Source organism: Chlorocebus sabaeus, chromosome 15 (genome assembly GCF_047675955.1).
Source record: "Chlorocebus sabaeus isolate Y175 chromosome 15, mChlSab1.0.hap1, whole genome shotgun sequence".
NCBI lineage: Eukaryota > Metazoa > Chordata > Mammalia > Primates > Cercopithecidae > Chlorocebus > Chlorocebus sabaeus.
The window spans coordinates 1201734-1227759 of NC_132918.1; the positions used below are offsets into that span (position 1 = coordinate 1201734).

General features: G+C 49.9%; 1 protein-coding gene across 1 annotated transcript; it reads right to left on the minus strand.

Moving 5' to 3' along the window:
* Positions 1-9105: 9105 nt before the first annotated feature.
* Positions 9106-24768, minus strand: SLC22A14 (solute carrier family 22 member 14). The gene is made up of 10 exons (XM_007971748.3): positions 23971-24768; positions 23181-23284; positions 22818-22972; positions 21420-21588; positions 17438-17558; positions 17072-17169; positions 16597-16811; positions 14830-14983; positions 14019-14219; positions 9106-12356 (listed from the first exon to the last, which is right to left on the minus strand). The coding sequence occupies exons 1-10, from the start codon at positions 24550-24552 to the stop codon at positions 12212-12214; spliced, it is 1944 nt and encodes a 647-aa protein (XP_007969939.3). The 5' UTR covers positions 24553-24768; the 3' UTR covers positions 9106-12211.
* Positions 24769-26026: the final 1258 nt, after the last annotated feature.

Consider the following 26026-nt stretch of genomic DNA (forward strand, 5'->3'; position numbering starts at 1 on the left):
CTCAGTTACAATCTTAGCCTCCATTCTGGCAACCTCACACCTATGCCTGCTTCTGTAGCCCCCCTCTCCACAGAGCCAGGGACCACTGTGCAAGCAAAAGCTGACGTGGATGTACACCTGCTTAAAACCTGTCAGAGGCTCCTTGCTGTCCTCAGCATAGGGACCTCTGAGCCTGACCAGAGCCCTGGGCATTCGAGATGGTAAAGGGTGGTTTGTTCATGTCCCTTCTCCTCTAGCCTGTGATCCCTGAGGGCAGGTGCAGCTCATCCCTGGCACTAGCATGGTGCTGGGCAGAGTACGTGCTGAGCATCACTTGTGGAATGAAAGCACCAGGTTGGGGAGCTGCTGGGCTGCTGGCAGGGCAAGGCTGAGCCAGTCCCAGCCTGCAGGGACTGGGCTTCGGAGGGAAGGAGGATAGAGCTCCAGGTAAGGAAGTGGCCACCTGCCCTCTGCAGCCAGAGTTGACAGCATGTCCACATCTGCTCAGGTGAATGTCTCCTTCTCGCTCTCCCTAGAGCTGCTCTCCTATCAACAGCTCCCAGCCAACCAGATGCTGCCTGGGGTGGACATTCAGCTGAGCACGAATGGAGAGAGAGATGGTGTTTACTCAGAACCTGCTCCTGAAATACGCAAACTAGACCACTCAGGCCCGCCCAAGGCCCACCCAACATGGAGAGGAGGGCCAAAGTAGGCTGGTTTCTGTTCTGCTGGGGCCAGAGAAGGAAAGACCTGGCAGGGCCCTCAGAAATAAGGAGCTCCTGCCCCTGTCCTGGGGCTCAGTCTCCCCTAGAAGAGGCCCTGTGTGCAGAGAGATGAGGGCCATCCATTCTTACCTGCCTCATGAGCCCAAAGCTGGGTGAGGGGCCAGAGTGTGGGAAATCAGGGAAGACTACCTGCAGGAGGTGGCATGTGAAACCTGTATGCTTTTTAATCAGAGGAGACGGTAAACACATTGATAGGCTGAGGAAATGCCTGACGGGTGGAAACAGTGAGAGTACCTGACACAGGTGTAAGGATGTAAGGAATGAGCACCATGGGCCAGAAGGTCACTAGGCTGTGGTGTGGAGGCTAAGGTGGGATGCAGATGAGGAGTGTGAAGAAGTGGCCCATGGGAGTGTTGCCCACACAGCTGAAATCACCTTTATGAAGATTATGACAGGGAGAGAAATCTAACAAAGCTGACCCCATCCTGGTTGTAACCGCACAGGCTAACTGTCCTCGTTCATTCCTGGGCATAGGCCAAGCTAACTATGCGAGGAATATAGCTTATAGGTTTTTTGTTGTTGTTGTTTTTGAGAAAGGGTCTTGCTCTGTCACCCAGGTTGCCTCCCTGGGACTACAGGCATGCACTCTCATGCCCAGTTAGTTTATTTCTATTTTTTATTCTTTGGGTTTTTTTTGTTTTTGTTTTTGTTTTTTTTTTGAGACAGAGTCTCACTCTGTCACCCAGGCTGGAGTGCAGTGGTGGGACCTTGGCTCACTGCAAGCTCCACCTCCCGGGTTCACACCATTCTCCTGCCTCAGCCTCTGGAGTAGCTGGAACTACAGGCACCTACCACCACACCCAGCTAATTTTTTGTGTTTTTAGTAGAGATGGGGTTTCACCATGTTAGCCAGGATGGTCTTGATCTCCTGACCTCATGATCTGCCCGCCTAGGCCTCCCAAAGTGCTGGGATTACAGGTGTGAGCCACCACGTCTGGCCTATTTTTATTCTTATAGAGACAGGGTCTCACTATGTTACCCAGACTGGTCTCAAACTCCTGAACTCAAGTGATTCTCCTGCCTCAGCCTCCCACAATGCTGGGATTACAAGTGAGCCACTGTGCCTGGCCTTATAGTTTAACTTTAAAGCAAGGACGATAATAGCCCCTTCTCAAAACTAACCCCCTGCTTGTTTGGGGACCAAATCCACCTTTGTAAAACTAATAAAAGACCACAAGGTTAGAATTATGGTAGGGACCTGAATCCTGCTAAGCTCTAAGCATAGTAAAGTGATAACCAGCCATTGTTCCCTAGTTTGCTTACTGCTCAGGAGTCATGTAGCTGGAGGCCACAAGATTTATAACTTTCTCAATTGCTCCTATAGATAACATCACTATTGTTAAAACCTAGGATTGGTCTGTGAGATATTTTTCTGACTTTTGCATTCAGGCAGACCAAATGACACCACCTAGACCCATGACTAATACCAAGGAGCTGACTCAACAAGTCCTATGACCCCCTACCCAGAAAATGGCTCAGCATGTGAAGACAGTTTAGATGCTCTTATAGGTTCATCCCCAAACAATCAGTAGGACCCATTCCCTATCCCCCTGCCAGCCTAATTATGCTTTAAAGCCCTAGCCTCTGAGCTCTTGGGGAGGCAGATTAGAGAAATATCTCCCATCCTTCTGCTTGACCATCTTGCAATAATTAAACTCTTTCTCTGCTGCAATTCTGCTGACTCGATGTATTGGCTTTTCTGTGCAGTGGTCAAGAATAACCCATTGGATTGTAATACAATGGATGGGTTTGGTCACTTGGCAGGTGACAGTCCAATGACCACAACCAAGGAGGGTTTAACAAGGGGACTTTATTACTTGCAACAATTAAGGAGGATGCCAGGGATAGCACCCAAGAACAATGCCTCCCCAAATAATGGTGAAAACAGGGCTTTTATTAGGTAGGTTAGCCGAGTCATTGTATGTAAAGGCAGGGCAGATGCAGTCACTGTTCATGCTTCTACATACATAGCATGTATAGAAAATGGCAAATAAGCTCCCCTCTTGGTGGGTGGGGTTTTTAGTATGATAACGAGGACAGTTCATCAAAATTCATCTCCAACTCAAGTATCTCTGGATCCAAGTGATTTTTGTTTTTCCCCAGGGGCTGAGCCTCTTCCTGGAACTTTCTGAAACAACAAGATCTCAGGATGCAACAGTTACCTGTGGGTACTTTTCCAGAAGGACTCCAGAGAGGCCAGAAACAAGAGGCTGAGCAATGGAGCTCAGGGTTTCCAGCCCGGCACCTGGGCAGCTGCTGGGGCTGAGAAGCTGGGGCTGAGGTGATGAGGCTGTGCATGCCTGAGGTGCCTGAGGTGCCTGAGGGAGGGTGATGCAGGGACTGCCAGGAGCTACAGAAGGCAGGGCACAGACAAGGCATGAGGCTGAGGGATGGGGCCAGGTGGCTCAGGGCCTGAGAGGAACTGAAGGCTGAGCCCTGTGGGCCCCATGGAGGTGCAAGGAGGAAGAGGAGGGCAGCCCAATTGACCAGGGAGCAGGGAGCAGAGCTTGGGGGGAGTGAGGGAGGCAGGGATGGTAGGGGGAGTAGATGGCATATCATCCTGGTCCTTTCCCTGCACAGACTCCCACCAGCAGCCCTGGCCTTTAAAGGTGGCACTAGCCCCCTGCCATCTGTTGGGCACTTCCCCTGTTCTCCTCAGGAGCATCAGCACTTGGGGTCAGCAGGGTTCCCTGTGTCCCAGAGGCCTTGACTCAGAGCCCACCCAGAATGGACAAGGTTGCCTGGTCCCCCAAGGGTGCTGCTCCTGTAAGCCATGGTGGCCGTGCCTGAGCTGCAGCTCTCCACAGCTGGGTGGACTTTGGGACGTGCTTTGTGAGCCAGCAGCGAGTCTGGGAGGTCTACATGATGCACCTGAGCAGCTGCCGAAGTTACTGGGCCACAGAAACTGGAGAGAAGATGATCCCCCAGGAAGGGTCCTGTCTTAGTCCATTTTCTGTTGCTTAGAATACCTGAAAGTGGGTCATTTATTTAAAAAATAATTTGTTTCTTACAGGTACGGAGAATGAGCAGTCCAAGGCTGAGGGGCTGCATTTGGTGAGGGCCTTCTTGTGGGTGGGGACGGTTTGCCTGAGTGAACACAGGGTATCACATGGTGAGGGAGAAAAGTGTTCTAGCTCAGGTCTCTCTTCTGATAAAGCCAGCATCCCCACTCACATAATAACCTGTTAATCCAGTAATCCATGAATGGATTAATTTATTCATAAGGGCAGAGCCTCCATGACCTAATCATCTCTTAAAGGCCCAGCTCTGAATACTGCCACATCGGAGATTTAATTTCACCATGAGTTTTGGAAGAGACAAATGTTTAAACCATAGTGGAGCTCATGTATCATGTCCCTGTGAGGTGGCTCCCCAGGGCTGGCACCATTTGGAATTCCTGCAGAGCAGCCAGTCCTCCAATCCCATGTGATCTCAGGGTTGCCCTGCCCTGTGGTGCTGAGCAAGACCAGAGGTGCACACCTGAGAGGCAGGCAAGCCTGGGGGTGGCTGAAATCTTCCTGTAGTGGTACATGGGGCCACCTGTGCTCATGTTTGTCCTCCCTTCCTCTTGGAGCTGGCCAAAGACACAGTGACCTTCAAGGTCTCTCCAAACAGTGGGCTGCTGGAAGTGTGACCCACCAATGCACTCCCAACCTCCATCACCTTGTAGGTTTTCTTCACTGCCAGTTACAGCCCCTCCCAGAGTCCCCTGCACTGCCCACAGAGCCTGGACATCCTGCCCAGGGCCCTTCCTAACCTGCTACCTATAGGAGCAGTAAGCTACCACATTGATGGTGCAAGATGTGCTGGCAAGAAGGCCTGTACCCTGTGGTTCTGGGGCCAAGGGTCTTATGATGATGAGAGATACCTGTCCCCTCACCAGCTCTGAGGCTCTGCCTTATCCCTCAGCCCCAGCCCACAGCTATGGAATAAACATGGCCCAGGGCCGAGGAACAGGTCTGCTGGGCAGGGGGCTGTACCAGGTCACAGACTAGGGTGGTGGGGTGGAAACTGGAGAGGGGACAAGCTGGCACCTCAGGTCTCCAACTACTCTAGAACACCCCCCTGGGATGGAGGAGGCTCCTTTCCAAAACTGCAATATTTGATACAATTTAATATCAAAAGGAGAAGAAAAACTCCTGGAAATACAGAAACAGTAAAACACTTCCTTAATCTGATCATGGCTATATACAACACAACAAACTTACAAAAAACATCATGCAATGTTAAAATGGTGAGTGATTTCCCTTTAAAATCAGAGTCAAGACAAGAATTCCTACACATATCACTTCTTTTCCATGTTGTACTGGAGGAACTAGCTAGTATAGCAAAGCAAGGAAGAGAAATATAAGACAAACATTGGAAAGGAAGAGAAACTATTTAACAAGACTGTGGATATAAAAATCAACATGTAAAATTATAATTCTCAATACCAGCAATTAATGGAAAATGAAATTAAGAAAACAAAAACAAAAGACAGTGTTTACAAAAGCTTAAAATTATAAGGCACCCATACATAAGTAAAAACATACAAGGGCTCTAGGGAGAAAACTATAAACTAAAAGTTTACCAATGGACTTTGGAGAAGACAAATAAATGTAGAGATGATTTAACATGTTCTTGGTTTGGAAGACTCAATATTACAAACTGTCCTTTAGCGTCACTACAACTCTGATCAAAATTCCATCACATTATTTGTTGTTGTGTAACTTCACAAGCTGACTCTAAGATTTAAATGGAAATGCAAAGAGCCAAGAAAAGCCAAGACCGTCTTAAAGAAAAAACAGGCCGGGCGCGGTGGCTCAAGCCTGTAATCCCAGCACTTTGGGAGGCCGAGACAGGCGGATCACGAGGTCAGGAGATCGTAGACCATCCTGGTTAACATGGTGAAACCCCGTCTCTACTAAAAAATACAAAAAACTAGCCGGGCGAGGTGGCGGCGCCTGTAGTCCCAGCTACTCGGGAGGCTGAGGCAGGAGAATGGCGTGAACCCGGGAGGAGGAGCTTGCAGTGAGCTGAGATCCGGCCACTGCACTCCAGCCTGGGTGACAGAGCAAGACTCCGTCTCAAAAAAAAAAAAAAAAAAAAAACAACAACATGGGAGAACTTGCTGTGCTAGATACCAAGAGGTTAACACACTAGAATCCTTAAGAAAGTGCGGTATTGACAGAAGAATGGCCAGGTGACTGAAACAGAACAGAGAACCAGAACCAGACCCACATGTACAGTCACTTGATTTATGATGGCACTGAGACAAGTGGGAGGAAGACCATCTTTCCAATAAAGGATCCTGGAAAAATCAGGCATCCATATAAAAAAAAATGAAGATGAAAGCCTTCTTCACATCATACATGTACACAAGAAAACCAGTCTCAGGCAGATTAGATATGTAAATATGAAAGGCAAAAAAAATTGGGTGAAAAGGCAAGCCAAAGGAGGGCAAGATGTTTGCAAAACAGATAAGATAACAATGGACTCATGGCAAGAATACATAAGGCACTCCAGTGAACCTCTAAGGACAAGAACAGACAACTCAATACAAAAATGGGGCTAAGCATGGTGGCTCATGCCTGTAATCCCAGCACTTTGGGAGTCCGGGGTGGGCAGATCACCTGAGGCCAGGGATTTGAGACCAGCCTGGCCAACATGGTGAAACCCCGTCTCTACTAAAAATACAAAAATTAGTCAAGTGTGGTGGTGGCATGCTTGTGATCCCAGCCACTTGGGAGGCTAAAGTGGGAGGATCACTTGAACCCAGGAGGTGGAGGTTGCAGTTTGCCAAGATCGTGCCACTGTACTCTAACCTGGGTGACAGAGCAAGACTCCATCTCAAAACAACAACAACAACAACAAAATCCAAAAAACAAAAATGGGTGAAAGACTTGACTAGGTACTTCACAAAACAGAAAATCCAAGTGGCCAATGCATTTATGAAAAAGTTCTCAACCTCCTTAGGAAGGGGGGAAATGCAATTTTAAACTCAAGATACATCACTACATAGCCATAGATTGTGTAAAACTTACATCTGAAAAAAAATCAAGTATTATCAAAGATGTGACATGCATGAAGTCTTCTACCCTGCTTTTTAAAAGTGTACATTGAAACACCATTTTGGATAATGGCTTGGCATATCTAGTAAAATTGAGTGATGTATTCTCTCTGACTCAGCATTCTTGCTCCCAGGTAAAAACCCTAGAGAAACCAGGGTGTCTGTCCTCCAGGATACAGTTACAAGAAGGTTCATAAAGGCATTATTCATCATAGTACATTTTCACCATTTGGAAAGCACCAAAGGTTTATCACTTTGGATATGGATGAATAACCTGTGGCCCATTCATACAACAGAACATAGCATAAAAACAAACAACTTGCTGGGCATGGTGGCTTGCACCTGTAACCTCAGCTGCTTGGGAGATGGAAGTGGCCAGATCACTTGAGATCAGGAGTTCAAGACCAGCTAGGGTGACATAGCAAGATCTTGTCTCTTAAAAAAAAAAAAAATTTGAGATGGAGTTTCACTCTGACGCCCAGGCTGGGGTGTAGTGGCACCATCTCGGGTCACTGCAACCTCTGCCTCCCAGGTTCAAGCCATCCTCTCACCTCAGCCTCCCAGATAGCTGGGATTACAGGCATGCATCACCATGCCAGGCTAATTTTTGTATGTTTAATAGAGATGGGGTTTCTCCATGTTGGCCAAGCTGGTCTTGAACTGCTGACCTCAAGTGATCCAGCCACCTCAGCCTCCCAAAGTGCTGGGATTACAGGCGTGAACCACTGTGCCCAGCCTCCAATTTTTTTTTTTAATTAACCAGATATAGTGGCATGTGCCTGCAGCCCCAGCTACTCTAGAGCCTGAAGCAGGAGGATTGTTTGAGCCCAGGAGTTTGAGGCTGCAGTGAGCTATGATGGATGAATCTCAGAGTTGAGTGAAAGAAGCAAGAGTTCAAACTGTGACTGCTCTTATAAAGTTCAAAAACCAGTAAAAGTAACCTATATTGTTAGAAATGAGTAATTACCTTGAAGGAAGGGGAGATGGTGACTGAGAGAGGAAGGAGGGAGCTTTGGGATGCTGATAATTTTTTGTTTCTTGATAAGGGCAATGGGTACCCAGTATGTGCTTTGTGATATTCAAAAAAACAGGGCTGGGCATGGTGGCTCACACCTGTAATCTCAGCACTTTGGGAGGCTGAGGCAGGAGGATCACTTGAGCCCAGGAAATCGAGGATGCAGTGAGCTATGATTGCACCACTGTATTTCGGCTTGGGAAAGAGAGCGAGACCCTGTCTCTAAAAACAAATAAACAAAATCACATTAAATGATTTATGCACTTCTACATGTGTTATTCTTCAATGAAAAAGTTTAAAAGATTACTGTAAGAATGTCAGGTGAAATAAAACTTACAGTAAAAAGCATTAATAGAGACAGGGGAGTTATATTTAATAATAAAAGAATCGAGTAACTCACTCCCTCTTGGGCAGTATCTTATTCTGATTTTACTTCTCTATTGTGTTCTTTAATTCAGCCACTATGGTGTTCATTTCTAGGATTTATGGGTGTCTTTTTCCAAGTTCGTGTCTTAGGAGTTATGTGACTTTATCTCTGAACATTTTAAACAAAGTCTTTTCAGAAACAGCACTATCACCCCTAGTTCATTGATGGCAAACCCTCCAGTGTATTCCTTCTGTTTTTATGCCATTTTATTTCTTCATGTGCTCAGTAATTTTTACTTACAAGTTCATTTTCATTGAGATTCATCTTCCTTAGAAGCCCTGTAAGTCTTGAGTTGCTGTGGCAACCTTGTTGTGGATTGCTTTAGTGTTTGCTTCTGCCAAGGCCTTACAGGATTCACAACTGTTTGTTTCTGGGCTTGGGGCTTGCATTCATGGGGGGCTAAGTTTTCTACTCATGGTCTGGGGGCCTCATCCTGTACCGAGCTGCTTCACACTCACCCCAGGCATCCCCTCAACATGACCTCAAGGCCTTTGGTAAATGGTCAGCAGCATCCCATGTCAAGGATAGGGATGAAAGGGGATAACCTAGGACAAGAGGCTGCTGCCACATTTAGGCCACTGCTTGAACAATGGTAGAAATATACAAACAGCTAAAAGAAGCAGGTGAGAATTCCACAAAGGCAAGTAGTCAGTGACCAGGAAATTAGAGCTCCAGAATTCACAGTTCACAGGCATCCACGGGTACCATCACAAGCTGCAAGATTACTGACCTCTCTCTCTCTCTTTCTGCACACAGGGAGGCCCCTGCCGACATGTCAACACTGTCTATTGTATCATAAAAATATCACATGTGTGAGAAAGAGAATTTATTGACAGCAGACAATTTCATACAATTTTGGCATTTAATTTTAGTCATTACACCAAGATACCTGTGTGATAAGAATGATGTGTGAGACCAACAAAAGGAATGTTCTAGTCTAGTACTATGTAATAGAACTATAATGTGAGATACAGAAGCAAGTCATGTATAGTTTTAAAATTTTTGGTAGTCACATTTCAAAACATTTTTAAGAATAGGTGCAGTTCATATACACCATGGAATACTATGCAGTCATAAAAAAGAATTAGTTCATGTCGTTTGCAGGGAAATGGATGAAGCTGGAGACCATCATCCTTGCAAACTAACACAAGGAACAGAAAACCAAACACCGCATATTATCAAAATAATAATAATAATAATGTATTCACTCATAAGTGGGAGTTGAACAATGAGAACACATAGACAAAGAAAGGGGAACATCACACACTGGGGCCAGTCAGGGGATGGGAGGAAAGAGGAAGGAGAGCATTAGGACAAATACCTAATGCATGTGGGGCTTAAAACCTACATGACGGGTTGATGGGTGCAGCAAACCACCATGGCACATGTATACCTATGTAACAAGCCTGCACCTTCGGCACATGTATCCCAGAACTTAAAGTAAAATTAAAATAGATAAATAAGAATAGGTGAAATTAATTTTAATGTTTTTTTTGCTCAATATATCCAAAATGCTGCCATTTTTACATATGATCTATACTATTGAGATATATTGAAAAATATTGAGATGTTTTATGTTTTATATTGTACTAAGCCTTTGAAATCCCGTGTGTTTTTCACAGTTACAGCACCTCTCAAATCAGACTAGCAACATTTGTTGTTGTTGTTTGTTTGTTTTGAGACAGAGCCTCGCTCAAGGCTGGAGTGCAATGGCACGATCTCGGCTCACCTCAAGCTCCGCCTCCAGGGTTCAAGTGATTCTGCTGCCTCAGCCTCCCGAGTAGCTGGGACTACAGGCGCCCACCACGCCTGGCTAATTCTTGTATTTTTAGTAGAGAGGGGGTTTCACCATGTTGGCCAGGCTGGTCTCGAGCTCCCAACTTCAGGTGATCCGCCCACCTTGGCCTCCCAGACTAGGCACATTTTAAGCCCTCAATACCTACGTCTGGTTAGTGGCTGCTGTATGGGACAGCATGGGTCTAGTCCAATAAAATACGTAATGTCAAACTCTAAATAATATTAGCCAGGCTGGGTGCGGTGGCTCACGCCTGTAATCCCAGCACTTTGGGAGGCTGAGATGGGTAGATTACGAAGTCAGGCGATTGAGACCATCCTGGCTAACACGGTGAAACCCCATCTCTACTAAAAATACAAAATATTAGCTGGGCGTGGTGGTGGGCGCCTGTGGTACCAGCTACTTGGGAGGCTGAGGCAGGAGAATGGTGTGAATCCAGGAGGTGGAGCTTGCAGTGAGCCAAGATCCAGTCACTGCATTCCAGCCTGGGGAACAGAGAGAGGCTCTGTCTCAAAATAATAATAATAATAATAGCCATTGATTCAGTAAACAACTAGATAGGTCCTATCTGGAACTGACTGACAAGCCTTGGCCACCTAAGAAAAATTGAAAGCGTGTAGGAGTGCAGTTGGTCTTGCTGACAGCCACAGCCTGTACAACCAGCTCCTTCACACCCACACTGCCCCATCAGTTTTCTGTCCTGACCCCTGTCTTCCTCCTGTCCCCTATGGCACTAGGTGATTCCTGGCAAAGTAACTTGAGGAGAGGTGTTTAAATAAGGCTAATATGTTGGCATCACAGCTCACACACAGGCCTCTGCCAGAAAGAGCAACACAGACTTCTCCATCCTGTGGTCCTATGGACAGATACTTCACGAGATCCCTTTCCAGTCCCTTCAAACCCCACTTTGGAGACCATACGAGGAAACCCAGTTAAGAACAGTAGGCACAGAAAATGACACTGAAAGGGAAAGGCACGGACACCAGCTTCTTGGTGCCCCAAAGCTTGGGAGCACATGCGCAAAGCAGTGTGCCGGGCCAGAGTGCCAGGAATGCTGGAGGCCACTCCCTGCTTCACTGGACTCCAACCTGCCTGGGAGATCCATGGCCTTGCTGCCCTGGCTCCATGAGAACTGACATGCCTATCTGTCTTCCTCCCTCAGAGGCAACAAGGAGTCGAACCAGAGCTATTCTCTGCAAGCCCATGATCTTCCAATAAACTAGGCAAGCATGGAGGAGGTAAGACAGGCCCCGACTCCTCCTCTCCCAGGGAGAGAGGAGGTAGTGCCAAGGGCCTGACCCAAGGACTTCACAGTCTGGTTGAGGAGTCCTGGGCCCTGCCTGGCAGAGCCCCCATGCCAGCTGGGAAGGGCAGAATCACCTGCAGGGCAGTTAGGATGTGAGCTGGGGTATGCGGGTTTATCCTCAGAGTGGTGGAGGCCAGAGGTCAGCTAGGATGGAGCCATCAGGAAAGCATCCCCAGGGATGTGGACTGATTTGGGTAATTCCCAAGGCCATGCTTATTTGTAACATCAGTGAAAAGATGGTGAGAAAGCCCTGTACAATGGGACAAATGAGAGAAGTTCTCATTGTTCCTTTACATTCCATCCCTGCCCTGACTAGTGCATAAAATGGAGCTTTGAAATCTGTCCTCAGTCTGTGCTTCAGGTGGAAACCCGCCATGCTAGCGGATGCGTGGGCTAGCAGGTGTGGTTGGTGTGCAGACACAGTCTTGCCCTCGCTCCACCTCTGGCCCTCATTGACATTGCCCTCCCCACTCCCCTGCCCCCATCCAGAGAGCTCCTTACTGTCCCTGAGTGATTAGACAAAGACACTAAGGAGTCTGTCTGACCCATCCTCCTCCAGGCCAAGGGCCTCTGCACTCTCCACACATGGCCAACTTTGACCCAGCCATCTCAAGACCAACATTGTACCTTTATTGGAATGAATCACAGCAGAGCTCCCGCAGAAGGGGGGCCATTTTTTTTTAATGTCAAGTGCTGGTCCGGGAGCAGGACTGATTCTGCCCCACAGACTGAACTGGGCCTGGAATCTGTGGCCTGGAATCCACGACCCCATACTTGGCCACTCAATTCCAACCCAAGATGGTCTGGGGGCCTGGCCCTCGGGGAGCCTGGATGTTTGCTTCCTCTTTATTGATCCTAGGCAGGTTTGGAGACAGGGTATGGGACTAATCTCAGGATCTGGGCATTGAGAATGACGTTCTTGGCCGCTTCTTCAGACATATCATCAGATGACATATCGTCAGATGACGTATCCTCAGGCGTCATGTCCTTGACCTTATTCCTGAAAGAGCCATCAGAGGATAAGTCCAGGGCCACATCTTTCCAAAAGCTGAGAAAAGCAGCAGCTTGTGCCTTCAGCAGCACCTAACCCTGCGTTCCCAAGAGGTGAGCCTTTCTCACTCCGGCAGGTCCCCAGTCGAGCTTTGCCAGGAGCCTCCAGAATCAGGCCTGCTCCAGCTTCCAACCCTCGCGAGACCCTTCTCTTTCCTGTGTCTTTGAAGTTGGTCCACCATCTTCACTGCTAGCATTTACTGAGCACTTGCCACATGCCAGACCCTGTGCCAGCTGCTTTATGTAGGTTTAATCCTCTCAAAAAAAACCCATGGGGGATGGCTGGGCTACATGGCCTTACTTCTCTGTGCCCCAATGTTCTTATCTGTAAAATGGGAATAGTGATAGGACCTACCTTGCATTTGATTGTTTTGAGGATAGAGAGAGATAAGGTATGTATAGAACAGGGTCTAACACATAGCAAATGCTCAATACATCTTAGCTATTGTTATTACTCTGTTCTCATTCCACTTTGCAAATGAAGAAACTGAGTCTCAGAGGTATGAGGTAACTTCTCCACGCACACACTAGGTTGTGGCACAGGGAACCTGTGCCCATAACCACTATCTGCTCTCCCTGTGCGGCACTGAACTTCCTCTCTCTACGGTGGGGCAAGTTTCTATCCATCCTTCAAAGCCCTACTCAGATGTCACTGTGACATTTTCCCCGACTCCCCAAATGAACATTCTTCCCTTGTTAGGTTCCTATAGATCCTGTACATCCAACTGTCAGAATCCGCTAGCAGTAGCTGTTTGCATTATCTGTCTTCACATAAGCTATGGCTTTCTCAAGGGTGGGGAGTGCTGACCTCTGACCTTTGACAGTCAAGCCCTGGCACAGTGCCTAGCATGTGTGAGTCGAATGACAGCAGGGCGGGAGGGCAGGAGGAAGGAAGATGGTAGGGAGGAGGGCAGAGAAAGGCCAGAGGCAGTGACTCCTGTGGCACAGAGCAGAGGACACTCTAGGGCCTCGGCAACTTCTGCTCCATCCTGCTGCTCGGGTCCCCTCAGGTCCAGGGAGAGCATGTTCATTGGCCCAAATCCCAGAAGGGATGGTTCTGCCAATCATGACAAGTCTTTTCCAGGGGACACTTGGGCGATCAGAGGCCAGAAGTGCCCACGGAGGTGTTGGGTGGAGCCCAGTTCCCAAATGGGGTCCTGGGCTGCTGGGACCAAGAGGCCAGAGTCCTTCAGCAAGACTGGGTTTTTTATGAGGAACTAGGAGTTCAGACAGGAAAAGAGATGTACTCAGAGTTGGTTCCAAGCCAGTCCTCTGTCCCTGGGAGGAGAGGGAGCCTCTGGGAGGAGTGCCCCTGGAGGGTATGCCCAAAAGCAATGCCCCCATCCAGACAGGCAGGCAGGGGCAAGGAAAGGAGACGACACGGCCCAGCCCGGGTCAGGAGGGGCAGCAAGATGGGAGCTGGCAGAGGCTGGGTGGGAGCAGGTAGGCAGCAGCAGCCAGAGGAGCAGGGAGACTGCTGCAGACATGGCAGCCTTCAGGTCACAGGCTCTCTGGCAGAGGAGCGGGGATGGACAGCGCCCCACATGCTCTCTGTACCAAGGCTTCAGAGCCAGGCCCCGTGCTGGCACAGCCCAGGGGCTCCCACACCTACCTCATCTGTGGGGAGTGGTCCAGGCTGTCGAAGAGGGGCTGATCTCGCGTTTCCGGTAGCAGGAAGGAGAGGGAAAAGGCCACGATGGCTAAGACGCAGCACAGAAAGATGGGCAGGAAGGAGGGGGTCTGGTTGATGATTGTCAAGGACAAGATGGCTCCAGTCGCCGAGGCCAGAAACACCAGTCCCAGACCTGTCGCCCTGAAAGTGGAGGTGAGAGCTCCTCTGAGAGGTCTGTCGGGTTCAGAGGCTGGGCCCGGCCAGCAGCTACATGAAACCCCACACCCTCCAGTCTCCACCCTGTCCCGTCCTCACTGTGTGATTCCAAGTAGACAATAATTTCTTCTGGGCCTCTTCAAAGGAGATGAGGAGGGGGAGAGGCAGAAACCATGCAGCATTGTGTGGAAGTGCAGGGAGAGGACGCAGGCAGTGATGCCAGCCAGGCGGGAAGATAGTGCCCCCATCACCAACCTCAGGGAAGGGTCTGAGCCTCCGAGTGGCCCAAACACTTTGCAGGCAGTGAGTGCAAGGCAGGGGCTGGAGTCAGGCTGCCTGGGTCCAAATCCCAGCTCTGCTGCTTGCTCTGTCTGCCCTTAATCGAGTGCCTTCATCTATCTGGTCTTGCATCTGAAATAGGGTTAGCGATGGCATTTGGGGGATTTTCTGGGGTGTTTAAATGAGATCACTTATGTAAACTGTTTAGCACAGTGCTTGTCACCAGGCGAATGCTTGTCTTACTTGCTGCATTAATCTTGTCATTGTCAGTCCCTGCCCATGCCGCCACGGCCCCCTCACCCACCAGACCCCATACCTGAGTACAGTGGGGAGGAGCTCGGCGGTGTAGAGGAAGAACACAGTGACAGTGGCGGCCAGGCTGAACTCTCCAAGTGTGAGCACCAAGATCGTCATGGATTTCCGCCCTGTGGCTGGACAACGTGGCCGCCTGAGTCTGAGGCCATCCTCCCCTGGGGCGGGTGAAGGAGGCCCGCCCATCAGCTCTCCCTTGACCCCTCCTAGAAGGCATCTGAGCAGCCTTCCCCACCACCTGCCCAGTTGGCCAGCAGGCTCAGGCATTCCATCAGAGGAGGGGCAAGCTGTCAGAGGCCCAGTCAGTCCAGAAGGCAGGACATGTGCAGTGCAGAGTTGGTCAGCAGGGGTGGGGAGGTCCCCTGGGACCCCCATGGCCTCTCAAGCCACTGTCTCCCATGCTACACCCAACACCCCCATCTCTGCCTCCAAGGCTGTGTCTTCGCTCCACCTCCTCACCCAACTGCAGCTTCCTCACCCCACTGGGGATCCACTCAGGGCCAGGCCTGTGTCCTCTGGGTTGGAACCCCTGCTCAGGGCTGTACCACCAGGGCTCTGCAAGGTGCTCAGAGCAAGGGGGTGTTTGGTTCCTGGGGCCTGAATGGCTGGGATAGGTCCCAAACATTCCAGGATGTTTTCTGGCTAGCTAGACCGGCACAATGAAGGGGAAACTGGAGAAAGCCCATTCCTCAGACCTGGTGAAGCTGGGGGCTTCAGCCCCTGCCTGCCTGCCTGTCAGCCTCTGCAGGACCCTGCCCCAGCCTCACTCCCATTCCAGTCCTGGCTTTTCTTGTCTCTGGGATGAAATCAGAGATCCAGTTTTATCTACTGGGGAGTCCATTCCTAGTTTCTCTCACACTTCTGAGTTTACATATTTCTGCTTGACTCAGCATAGACCCGCTTTTTTAAAAACCACCAGGCAATAAACATTCAATAATAAATTTGTTTTCACATTTTGTGTTACCCAATCTACACTGCCAGCATCTGGGAGTGGAAAGGTCCTAATCCAGACACACACAATTCCAGCCCTGGAGAAAGGGAGGGAACCCCTCCAGCGGGCCCGGATCTAGCCTCCGCTGCCCTCGCTGGACTGTGAAAAGGCTCCGCAGGCAGTCATTCTAAGCGCGTGTGCTGCACAGATCGCTCCAGCTCTAGGACCTGTGGGTATCCACTGCTTAGGGCTCTTTGAGATTCTGAAGATAACACCAGCCCTTCCTGTTTCCTTTTCTAGTGCTAAGCCCGCAGGAACGCAGCACTCAGCCCCTCTGGAAAGGAGGGGCCTCCACACAAGAGCTGTTCCTGAGTGCTGAGCCCCACATGACACTCAATTTTCAGTGGGCAGATTATTCCTGGTGCAGCTACAGAGAACAACAGGCATTTCCCAGTCAAAGGGGCTACGGATGACAGGTGGGCCTGGGCAGCAGTTGAAGGAATATTTTTGCCATCATCTATTCACGTGTAACCATTAGACCTACTTCTAAGGTGGATTGGAATCTGGTGGAAGAAGGCTGCTGCCTGCTGTCCTCTGGCAAGTACACCCTCCTTCCTCAGGCCTCCGAGAGAGTGTGGGCGCCCTGTCTGGGAGACCCCACCCAGGAAGGGCAGTGCTCCAGGGACTGGAGGTGCTGGGGCCTCTGTGGGGTGGGTGGGCTATAGGTGCAGGAGGCTGATTCCCAGGGTGTCTGGGTGGCTGGCCAGGGCGGGCGGCAGTGGGGAGGGTTTGAGAAGCAGGAAGGCGGTGGGCAACCCTCGGGGGAAGGAGGAGCTGTACCTTCAGGGAGGAAAAGGAGAAGCAAGCACCAGACGATGGTTTGGAGGAGAGTCGCAGCCAGGCTCCACTTCCTCCCAATCTGCCGGAGGAGAAAGATGCAGCACAGCCGGGCAGACACCTCCATGATGCTGGGGACCACATGTCTGAAGTGGACGCTCGCGCCCAGCTCTCTCATTCTCAGGCTCAACGTAAAATAGGTGTAACTGACGGTAAACCTGGATGAAGCCAGGAGGCACGTGCGCATCATACACACACACACACACACACACACACACACACACACACAGAGCCGGGAATAAAGACAGAGGCAGAGCAGCAAGGGTCAGGGTAGGAACGGAGGAGAGAAATAAGCACAGAGACCTGTGATCTGTGTCCTTGGGCTGCCTTCCCTGCAGCCTGACCATTCCCATCCTCTCTAAAGTTTCCAGCCTGCGCACCTGTTTGCAGTCCCTGCCAGCGGGCCCTGGATACTCACCACACGCAGCTCATCACCAAGATCACCTTGCAGAGCTGCCTATTCTTACAGAAGTCCAGGACAGAGGCCTGAGTCATCTTCTTTCTGGGCAGCTGCACCTACAGAACAAGCAGAACCAGTCAGAGGCAGAGCAAAGACCCCAGCTTGCTCCCCAGCCCCACAGCACCCACAAGGCCTGCCTGTCCCTGAAAGTGCCAGCTGGCGTCTGGCCTTCCCTGGCAGGGTTCAATTTTGCTGTCACCATTGTCCTTAAGCAGTGGACTGGGGGCACCCTCTGGACCAATGTCCGACCTGAAGGGATGAGGAGGGAAGGGGCCCTTCTACAGCCCATTGCTCCGGCCCCACTCCTGGCTGGAAGCCCTTTACCTCATCCAGCAGATTTGAAGGAATGGTCGTCTTGTTCACACTTGCAGCGTAGCACAGCATCTGCTTGGCCTCCTTCACCTTCCCTTTCGTCATCAGCCACCGTGGGGACTCCGGGAGAATCCTGCGTGGCCAGCCCCTCTCTTATCTCATTGTTCTATGATGCCCAGAGACCCCTGCTGGCCCTCTCGTGGCCCCATCTGTGGCCATCCTGTGCCAGCATGAGGTGATTCAGATGTCAGGGCCTTGAAGGCCACCACTGACCTTGAGCTGCCCTCTGCTCCTCCCTGGCAGTCAGCCCTTCCCCTGTCTAAGCCTCACATGGCCTCCACTGCTGCTAAGTGACACCCTGACCACTGGCTGCCTCTGTCTCCAGCCTCCTTGATTTGCCCTCGGTTATCACCGAGAGCTCTCTCCTTTTCTATCTAGGGGGGCCATCCCTATCTGCTCAGGCACACTGAGGGCTCCGACCTCCATGCCACAGCCTCCTGTAGAGCTCCCATGCTTTTAGTTGGGATTTCTCCTGTTCCCTATCTCCCCAACAGCCTGAGGAGTGTGAGGAGGCAGGATCCTGGGTCTGACCCCAGTGCCCAGCACTCTGCCTGGGTGAATGGAGGGGTGAGTGAAGGTCTCTACTCTGTCCCGTCTCTCCCCTGCCACATCTCTATTGCCTTTGACCTCAGAATAAGTCCTCTCTGTTTTTTCCCATCCTCTCAGGCTGTCAGAATCCACACAGATTGCCATAAAAAGCACTTATGTGTGAAAAATGGTGCTCAGTGCCCTTGTATATATAGTCTTGTTTAATCTTCATCCAAACCTGGACCTAGTATGATTATCCACATTTTACTCCCAGGCTCGAGAAGTAAAGGCTTGCCCAAGAGCACAGAGGCAGAGCTATGTACTTGGGGACTGGTACAGCCTCAGTCCCCTAAGGTGGTATAACTTTTTGATAAAACTATGCCTGCTGATTTCTTACACCACCACTCCCTCCCTGACCACGATTCTGGCTAGTTGCCATAAACACACACTCAAGACACTAGAGACAACTTCATTCCTTATACCTGCCCTGCTCCTCCTCTCTCCCACCAGGGTTCAGCAATCAGTCATCATTTTCCACTCTAAGGCTGTGGAACTCTCCTAAAGAAAGTCATTAAACTGAGACTTCTTCAAAAAGATGGGGGATTGGCCTCATGTCCACTGAAAAAACAGGAATAAAAAAAGGATACCAACTCTCAAGGACAAAGAGAATGGGAGGGAGGACACGATGGGAGAGATGTAACAAACGCACTGAAGATGTCATGAACAGAATGTTGACATAAATATGGACAATAAAGATATTCTGATGAGGTCTCAGATGCAAATGAGGAACTATTAGAAACTGCAGAAATGGCAATCCTTGCTACAAAATGGCAAAGAACTTGGCTGAACTGTATTCATGCCCTAGTGTTTGTGAAAGAAGGAACTCGTAAGTGATGAAATAGGACATTTGGTGGAAGAAGTCTCTAAGCAAAGTGCTGAGGGTGCGGTATGGCTTCTCTTGACTACTTACAGTAAAATGTGAGAAGACAGAAACTAATTAGAATTTATAATTAAAAGGGAAGCAGAACTTAAAGATTTGTCAAATGCTCGTGTTAGCCATGTTGTTTATTCATTTTCCATGAATAACAAAGTGTGTTTGGGAGAAAACACCAAGGATGTGGCCAAGCTACTGTTTGGTAAGGAGGCCAGTACAAATCAGCAGAACTATCCATGAAGACACTAAAAGAAAAACCCCAAAGATACATTAGAAATCATTGGTACTGCCCCTCCTATCACAGGCCCAGAGTGCCACAGCCTAGGGGACATAACTATGTCAAAAGAGGGACCTTGAGCACCCAGAGCACATTGGTGCTCATTGCTAACAGCAATAGAGGCTGGAAATCCAGTTCATGGAAGGGACAGGGTCTTGAATCTCTCCTCCTCACTCCGCATACAGCTCTCATCTATTCAAGCTAGGCAAAGGGGAGTTCTTTAAAGAGAACTCCTTAGACAGATGAGGGGACTGCCTTTTAAAAAAGACATCTACCATCCCACTCTGGCTGGAACTTGCTAATTCAGAAACATGGGGGCTTGCGCTGGTATTCCAGACAGTAAGAGAGATTATAGGAGAGTTAATATGTGTCACCTGGAGTTTGAGGGCCTACATAAACCCAGAGAATGATGCCCATCTCTCATCTGGGTATAATGAAGGCAGAAGGTTGAATGGAGCAACCCACCACAACAGGGTGGAGGCTGGGGAACAGTGGGGTTTTTTGGCCAAGTGGACCCTGCTGTCTTAAAGGCACCCCATGTGCTGGGATGAGGAGATCCCTACAGAAAGAGGCTGTGGGGTGAACTGCCAGGGACAGGAGCTGAGGGAGGTCACAAACAGAGCACTGGGATCGTTAGGAAATTCCAGTGCTCAGAAGACCCACGAATGGACCCAAGAGTGATGGCATTTGAATATCTACCCTACAGAGGACCCTGAGAGACTATAATAGTCCCTGCCAGGTCATTCTTTGGTCTATTTTATCTGATGTCCCTATTCCATGCCTAGAACCTGGAAAATCAGAACGAGGAGATAGGAGGAAGAACAATAGGTCAGAACAGACCTCATCCCCCTTGGCCACTATCCTGAGCGAGGAGCCAGGAAAAAGCTGTGGATCTGATGTAAGATTAAAGTTTTTAATTGAACTGGACTGAATGTTTTTTTTTTTTTTTTTTTGAAACAAGGTCTCACTCTTCTGCCCAGGCTGGAGTGCAGTGATGCAATCATAACTCACTGCAGCCATGATCTCCTGGGCTCAAGTGATCCTCCACCTCAGCCACCCAAGTAGCTGGGACTACAAGTGTGTGCCACCAGGTCTGGCTAATTTTAAAAGTTTGTATAGAGGCAGGGTCTTGCTGTGTTGCCCAGGCTGGTCTCAAACTCCTAGCCTCAAGCACTCCTCCCACCTCAGCCTCCCAAAGTGTTGGGATTACAGGCATGAGCCACTGCTTCCAGCTCCCATGCTGTTAACCCCATCCTTTATCATCCTTACTACACATGGTACAGTTAAAATGCAGGGGCATTGGAGACGGTCCCTGAGTTCAAATCCCAGGTGCCCCACTTTCTAGCTGTGTGATGTTGGACAAGTTATTTCCACCCTCAGAAGCTTCAGTTCTCCCTCCTCCCCACCTCCCATGACATGGGAGTAGTATACTTCTTCTAGAGGGGTCAAGATTAAATGTAATAATGTCAAGATTAAATATGATCATTGTTTCATGCAGAACTGCCTAACCCTTCACACGTGAGTTCTTTCAGTTTCTTCTCACCTCCCTCTCGGCCTTCTCTTTTGTCCCTCTCTTTTCCCCACCTGCCCTAGGTTAGCTGTGGCATCTCACTTTTGTTATCAACCCTTATTCCTCCAAGTTTTGCCCCATCAGTTGTCCTCTCCCAGCTTCAATCTCTTAGGTTCCTGCCTGTGACTCCCCTACATTCAAAACATCTGATACTCTTCCCTGACTCTTAGTTGCCCGTGTAAATCATCCCTTTCTCCCTTTTTCTATGAAAGTCATCTCCTGGCTGAATTTCTTCTGCTCCTAGTCACTCCTTAACCCTCTGCCACTACAGTGAAGCCACCTCAAGAAGGTCACCAAGGCTGGCAGACCCTTTCCCAGCCTCACCCCTCTTGCCTTCAACAATGACCCTTCCCTTGTCCTTAAACCCTTGGCCTTCAACACTCTTCCTCCTGGTTTTCTGACCACCTCTCTGATATCTCTTTGAGGGTCTTCTCTGGGTCAGGGAGGAGATTAATGCTGAGGTTCAGAGGCTCTGCCCTTGGTGCCTTCCTATCTCATCCCATCCACAGGCACTTTCTCCCAGGGGAAATCCCACCCATTCCCACAGTTTCAAGGACCCTCCACTCTCATCGACACCCAGCCCATCAGACCCAGCCCTGTACATGCCCTGTACTCGCTTGCTCACCAGATATAGGAGATGAGGGGGACCGCAAGTACCCCACCCACCAGAAACAGCAGCCGCCAGTGGGGAAGACTGTAGGCGATCCCCGTCAGCAACATGGCCCCAGCAGCGAAAAAGCAGTGTTCCAGGATAATGGCGTGGGCCCGGTGCTCGCCCACTAACCACTCAGCGGCTGTGCAGAAGCCAAGAGGACAAAACCATGGTCACTTCAGGGTCCCCAGGGCTGCCCTTGCATTCAGCCTTCCTGGGTATCCCCACCTCCTCCGGACAGTTGAGATCAGGCAAAGCTTCTTCTGCTTGTCCCTGCACTGGGTCCAGAGACAGCCCCTCAGAGCCTGGTAGAGCACTTCTGTTCCCGCCAGGGCACACCCTTGTCTCCTAATCATACACACAGCTTCCTTCCCACTCCACCTGGCTGCTCCCTCTGCACACCCCCTGTCTGACCATGTGCCTCTCATAGAAAAGACACAATACCAGACATGTGGCCCGACACATGGTCAGGGAAGGAACCACTGTCCTTGTCTTTGTTCTGAGTGTATTCGTGCTTTGGCCACCTAGGCCTAAGGATCCCAATGAGAAGAGGTTCTCCTGCCAGGAAACCCCAAGCAACTAGGCAGCTGCAGCTATAAGGCTGCACTGGGTGCTTTAGTATCTCATAGGCCTGGGTTGAAGTCCCAGCTTCTTCACTTAGTTGCTGTGTGACCCTGTGCAAGTTGGTTAACTTCCCTGAGGCTCAAGAGTCCTCCCCAGCTGAAGGAGTAATAGAATACTGCCTGCTGAAGAGAGTCGCATCAGGAGGAAATGAGACAATGCATATAAAGGGCTTAGCAGCTGCCTGGCTCTTCTTAGCAGCTATCTGGTTCTTCCTTCTTCTTCTCCTTCTCTTTCTTCTTCTCCTCCTCCTCCACCTCCTCCTCCTGCTCCTTTTTTCTTTTCTTCTCCTTTCTTCTTTCCTTCTTCTCCTCCTCCTCCTCCTTCTCCTCCTCCTCCTTCTTTTTTTTTTTTTTGCATGGCCTTTCTTAAGGGCTCAATAAATGTAACTCATGGGGCTTGGGGGTATGCAAGGAGTGTGCGGTGGAAGGTGTGGGGTATGAGGGAGTTAGGAAGGAGATGAAGGTGGAAGAGCAGTCAGGGTACTGATTCTCTGGCATCTCCAGGCAGCCAGGAATGGCGATCCCTTCCCCTTCTGCCTGTCCAATTAGGCCTCTGACTCTGTGTCCTGTGGGCTCCCAGCAGGTGCCCACGCCACCACAAACCTGCCATGCCTTCTTGCAGCCATGCCACGCCCCCTTGCCATCTGGCTATGATGTCACGCCCCCTGCCACTACTTCCCCTTGTCACCCGCCTATGCCACCATGTCCCTGTGCCACCCCGCCCTGCCCCATTGAGGCCCAGTCTCACCCAAAGAAATGCTGCTGATGGCGTAGCCCACCACTGACTGCGAGATGCCAAAGCGAAATAACAAATACAGGTGAAAGCTGTTCACGAAGGCTGTCCCAAAGCCGAAGATGATCAGCCCCAGCAGTGACAGCAGGATAGCAGGGTAGCGGCCCATCCTACAGGCGTCAAAGGGAGGCTGCACCAAGCGCACGGATCTCCCTGGCTGGCCCCAGCCTGATATACCTGGGCCAGGCCCTGAGCCATCCATGGGTCCCTGGAGAACCCTTATCCTCACCTCCCTCAGCCTGACACACTCCAACCCTGAATGCCCATGAGGAGGAGGTGGGATGGCCCGGGGGCCAGCAGAAACTCCTGCGGACTCACTTGTCAGTTATGAGCCCGAAGATGAGAGAGCCTATCAGGATTCCTGCCATGAACATGATATGTGCAGTGTCCTTCTTCGTCTTCGCGTCACATACCAAGTCAAACTGTGGGTCAGACACAGGGACTGGTCACGGGCGCCCACCTTTGGGTCCAGAGACTGAGCCTCATCCCAGGGTGGGATCTATAGGGGTAGGGGCAAGTAACTGTGTGCAGCGTGCCTCAGCTGTTGCCTCTGCTCTGCTACCTCTGCAACCCCTCCAGCACCTGCTCCACCCTGAGAGCTGGGCCTGGAGAGAGTGACAAGAGGCACAGGCCAAGATGTGTGGCGGGGGCAGGGGGTAACTGAGCAAGGGCAGGAATCAGTGCAGACCCTTTCCCAAAGGCAGATGCCAGGCCCATCCTGCAGATTCATGCTAGTGTGGTCTGTGTTATAAAGGGCCTAGATTGCAGCTCGGGTTGGGAAGCCCCGTAAGAGATGCCTCAAAGCTGCTTCTTTCCCCGAGCCCTACTTTTTATGAGTTCTAAGGTCAGAGCCACAACTACAGGAGTGATTTCTTGGACAGATGGAAGGAAACCCTGCCGTGCAGTACCCATCTCTACCCCAAATGTACTGTACAGATAGGCAGGGCCAGCACTGGGCAGCAGGAGTCCTAATTTTCTGCCCAGGCCCTGCCTCTGCAGGGTGACTTCAGGCCAATGGCTTCCCATCTCTGAGCCTCGGTTCAGTGAGGGTGGGAGGCACAACTCTGAGCCTGTAGGGTAGTTACAGACAACCCATGACACGACATACCTCATTGATCAGCGATCTCTTCTTAGCATCAGGATAGATCCACCCATCTTGGCATTTGTCTGTGTCGTTGAGGCCAAAGTGGATGATAGAATCCAGATTCCAAGGCACAGGAAGGTACATGAGGCACATCAGGAAACTGCCATTGGGTCCTCGGGGTATGGTCAGATTCAGCTGCTCAGCTTCAGACAGGTTGGGGCCCACTGCCAGGATCCAGCTGGTGTTGCAATAGGGCTTTTGGGCTGTGAACACGAAGTGGTCAGCAAACATGAAGAAGGCTGACATGATGCTGGGGATAAAGGTGAGGGCCACTAGCCTCTGCTGGAATGTGCCAAACTCCCCCACCGCATCCAGGAGGTTGGCAAACTTGTCATCCTGCTTGGTGTGGTCAGCCCTCAGTCTGTGTAACAGCATCTCCAGAGACCAGGAATGTGGATGCCCTGCTGCCTCATGCTGGTTCAAGTTGCTGGAAGCATCCTGGGATCTGAGCTCTTCCTTGACGTTCTCTTCTCCTGCCATCTGTCCAAAGAAAGGGTGCAGCTCAGTCTCTGCTGACACCACTTCCTGAACATCGGAGACCAGCATGGGAGCCACCGACCAGGAACTGGCCTCTGGCTGGAAGCAATATGGATTCCAACCTTGATATTCTCAGTAGCTCCCTCCCTTGCTTTCTTAGTTAACATGATTTATTCCCCACTGGCCCAACCATCCTGGAGTTTTAGTGTCATTAAGATTTTTAATGTTTTAGAAAATGCTGTGCTTCTGTTGTCATGAAGGTCTGACTAATTCTGAGGAACTCTCCTACAACTTCCCCATAACTCAGACTTCTTGTTTACACACACACTGAGACACCAATGGTCTGGCAAAAGGTAGGAGAGGTCTCCAGGGACCTTTTCTTCAAAATGAAACAAAGATCTGCATCGGCAGTGGCCAGGAGCTGGGCCCGAGGTGGGGGCTGGAAGCCTAGGCCACAGAGACGGGGCGCCAAGGCTGGTGCGGTGGTGAGGTGGTGCAGCATGGAGCCAAACTGGAAGGCAGGTGGGCAGAAGGAGGAAGGCGAGCAGTACTGACTGTGAGCATATTACCTTGCAACAGCAGCGAGGAGGGGAAACTAAGCTTAAAACTCTGTTTTGAGCCAAAACTCTCAGAAGGGGTAACAGTTCCTGGTGCGGGGCACCCCTTGGCTCAGAGCAGAGGCAGAAGCGAGCCTTCTCTGAAGGAAAATTTCTTCAAGTTGATTCTGCAAGACTCTCACGGATGTACATCAAACAAAGAGATTACAGCTTGAGAAGACAAGCCTCTGTAAGAGTCAACAGAACCCAGAAACCACAGACTTTTAGACTGCAGATGTTGAAACTGTCAGATACAAAATTTAGAACAGCTATTGTATGAACTTTTTAAGGATTTAAAGGTTGTAATTACAAAAATGAACTTACAACAACAATCAGGAAAAAGCAGACACTTTTGGAAGGAAGATTAGGAACTTTCAAAAATGAAAGCTTGTTGAATGACAAGTTGATGTTGAGATAAAAACACTAAGAGGAAAGTTGAACAGATTTGACACAAAGAATCAGTGAACTGGAATAAACTGCTGAAATGCGAGAGAGAGGTAAAGAGACTTGGTAGATAGAAGATTTAACGTGTATCGAATTGGAACTCCACAAGGAAAAATGGAGATGAAATAAAAATAATACGTTTTCTAAAACTTTTAAAACAAATTCTTAGATCCAGGAAACGCAACTTATCTCAGGCAAGATAAATAAAAAAGCAAACCATGGCTAGACACATTGCTGTGAAGCTGCAGGGCACCAATGACAAAGAAAAGATCTTGAAAATCAGCTGGAGAGAAGACAGGCCACTGACTAATGAACAGCCTCAGCAGTCTCCTGTTAGAAGCAGGCGCAGGCAGGTAGATCACTTGAGCCCAGGGGTTCAAGACCAGCCTAGACAATATAGTGAAATCCCGTCTCTACAAGAATATACAAAAAAAATTAGCCAGGCTTGGTGGCATGTGCCTGTAGTCGCAGCTACTCAGGAGGCTGGGAGGTTGAGGCTGCAG

What these genes read in the sequence shown, in the direction of transcription:
- SLC22A14 (XM_007971748.3), bottom strand. Translation starts at nt 24,552, where the DNA reads ATGCTGGTCTCCGATGTTCAGGAAGTGGTGTCAGCAGAGACTGAGCTG. An exon ending in AGAGATCGCTGATCAATGAG is followed by an intron (nt 23,285 to 23,970) that starts GTATGTCGTGTC and finishes TCTGACCCACAG; the next exon opens with TTTGACTTGGTATGTGACGC. An exon ending in CTCCTCCCCACTGTACTCAG is followed by an intron (nt 14,220 to 14,829) that starts GTATGGGGTCTG and finishes CTCCACTTTCAG; the next exon opens with GGCGACAGGTCTGGGACTGG.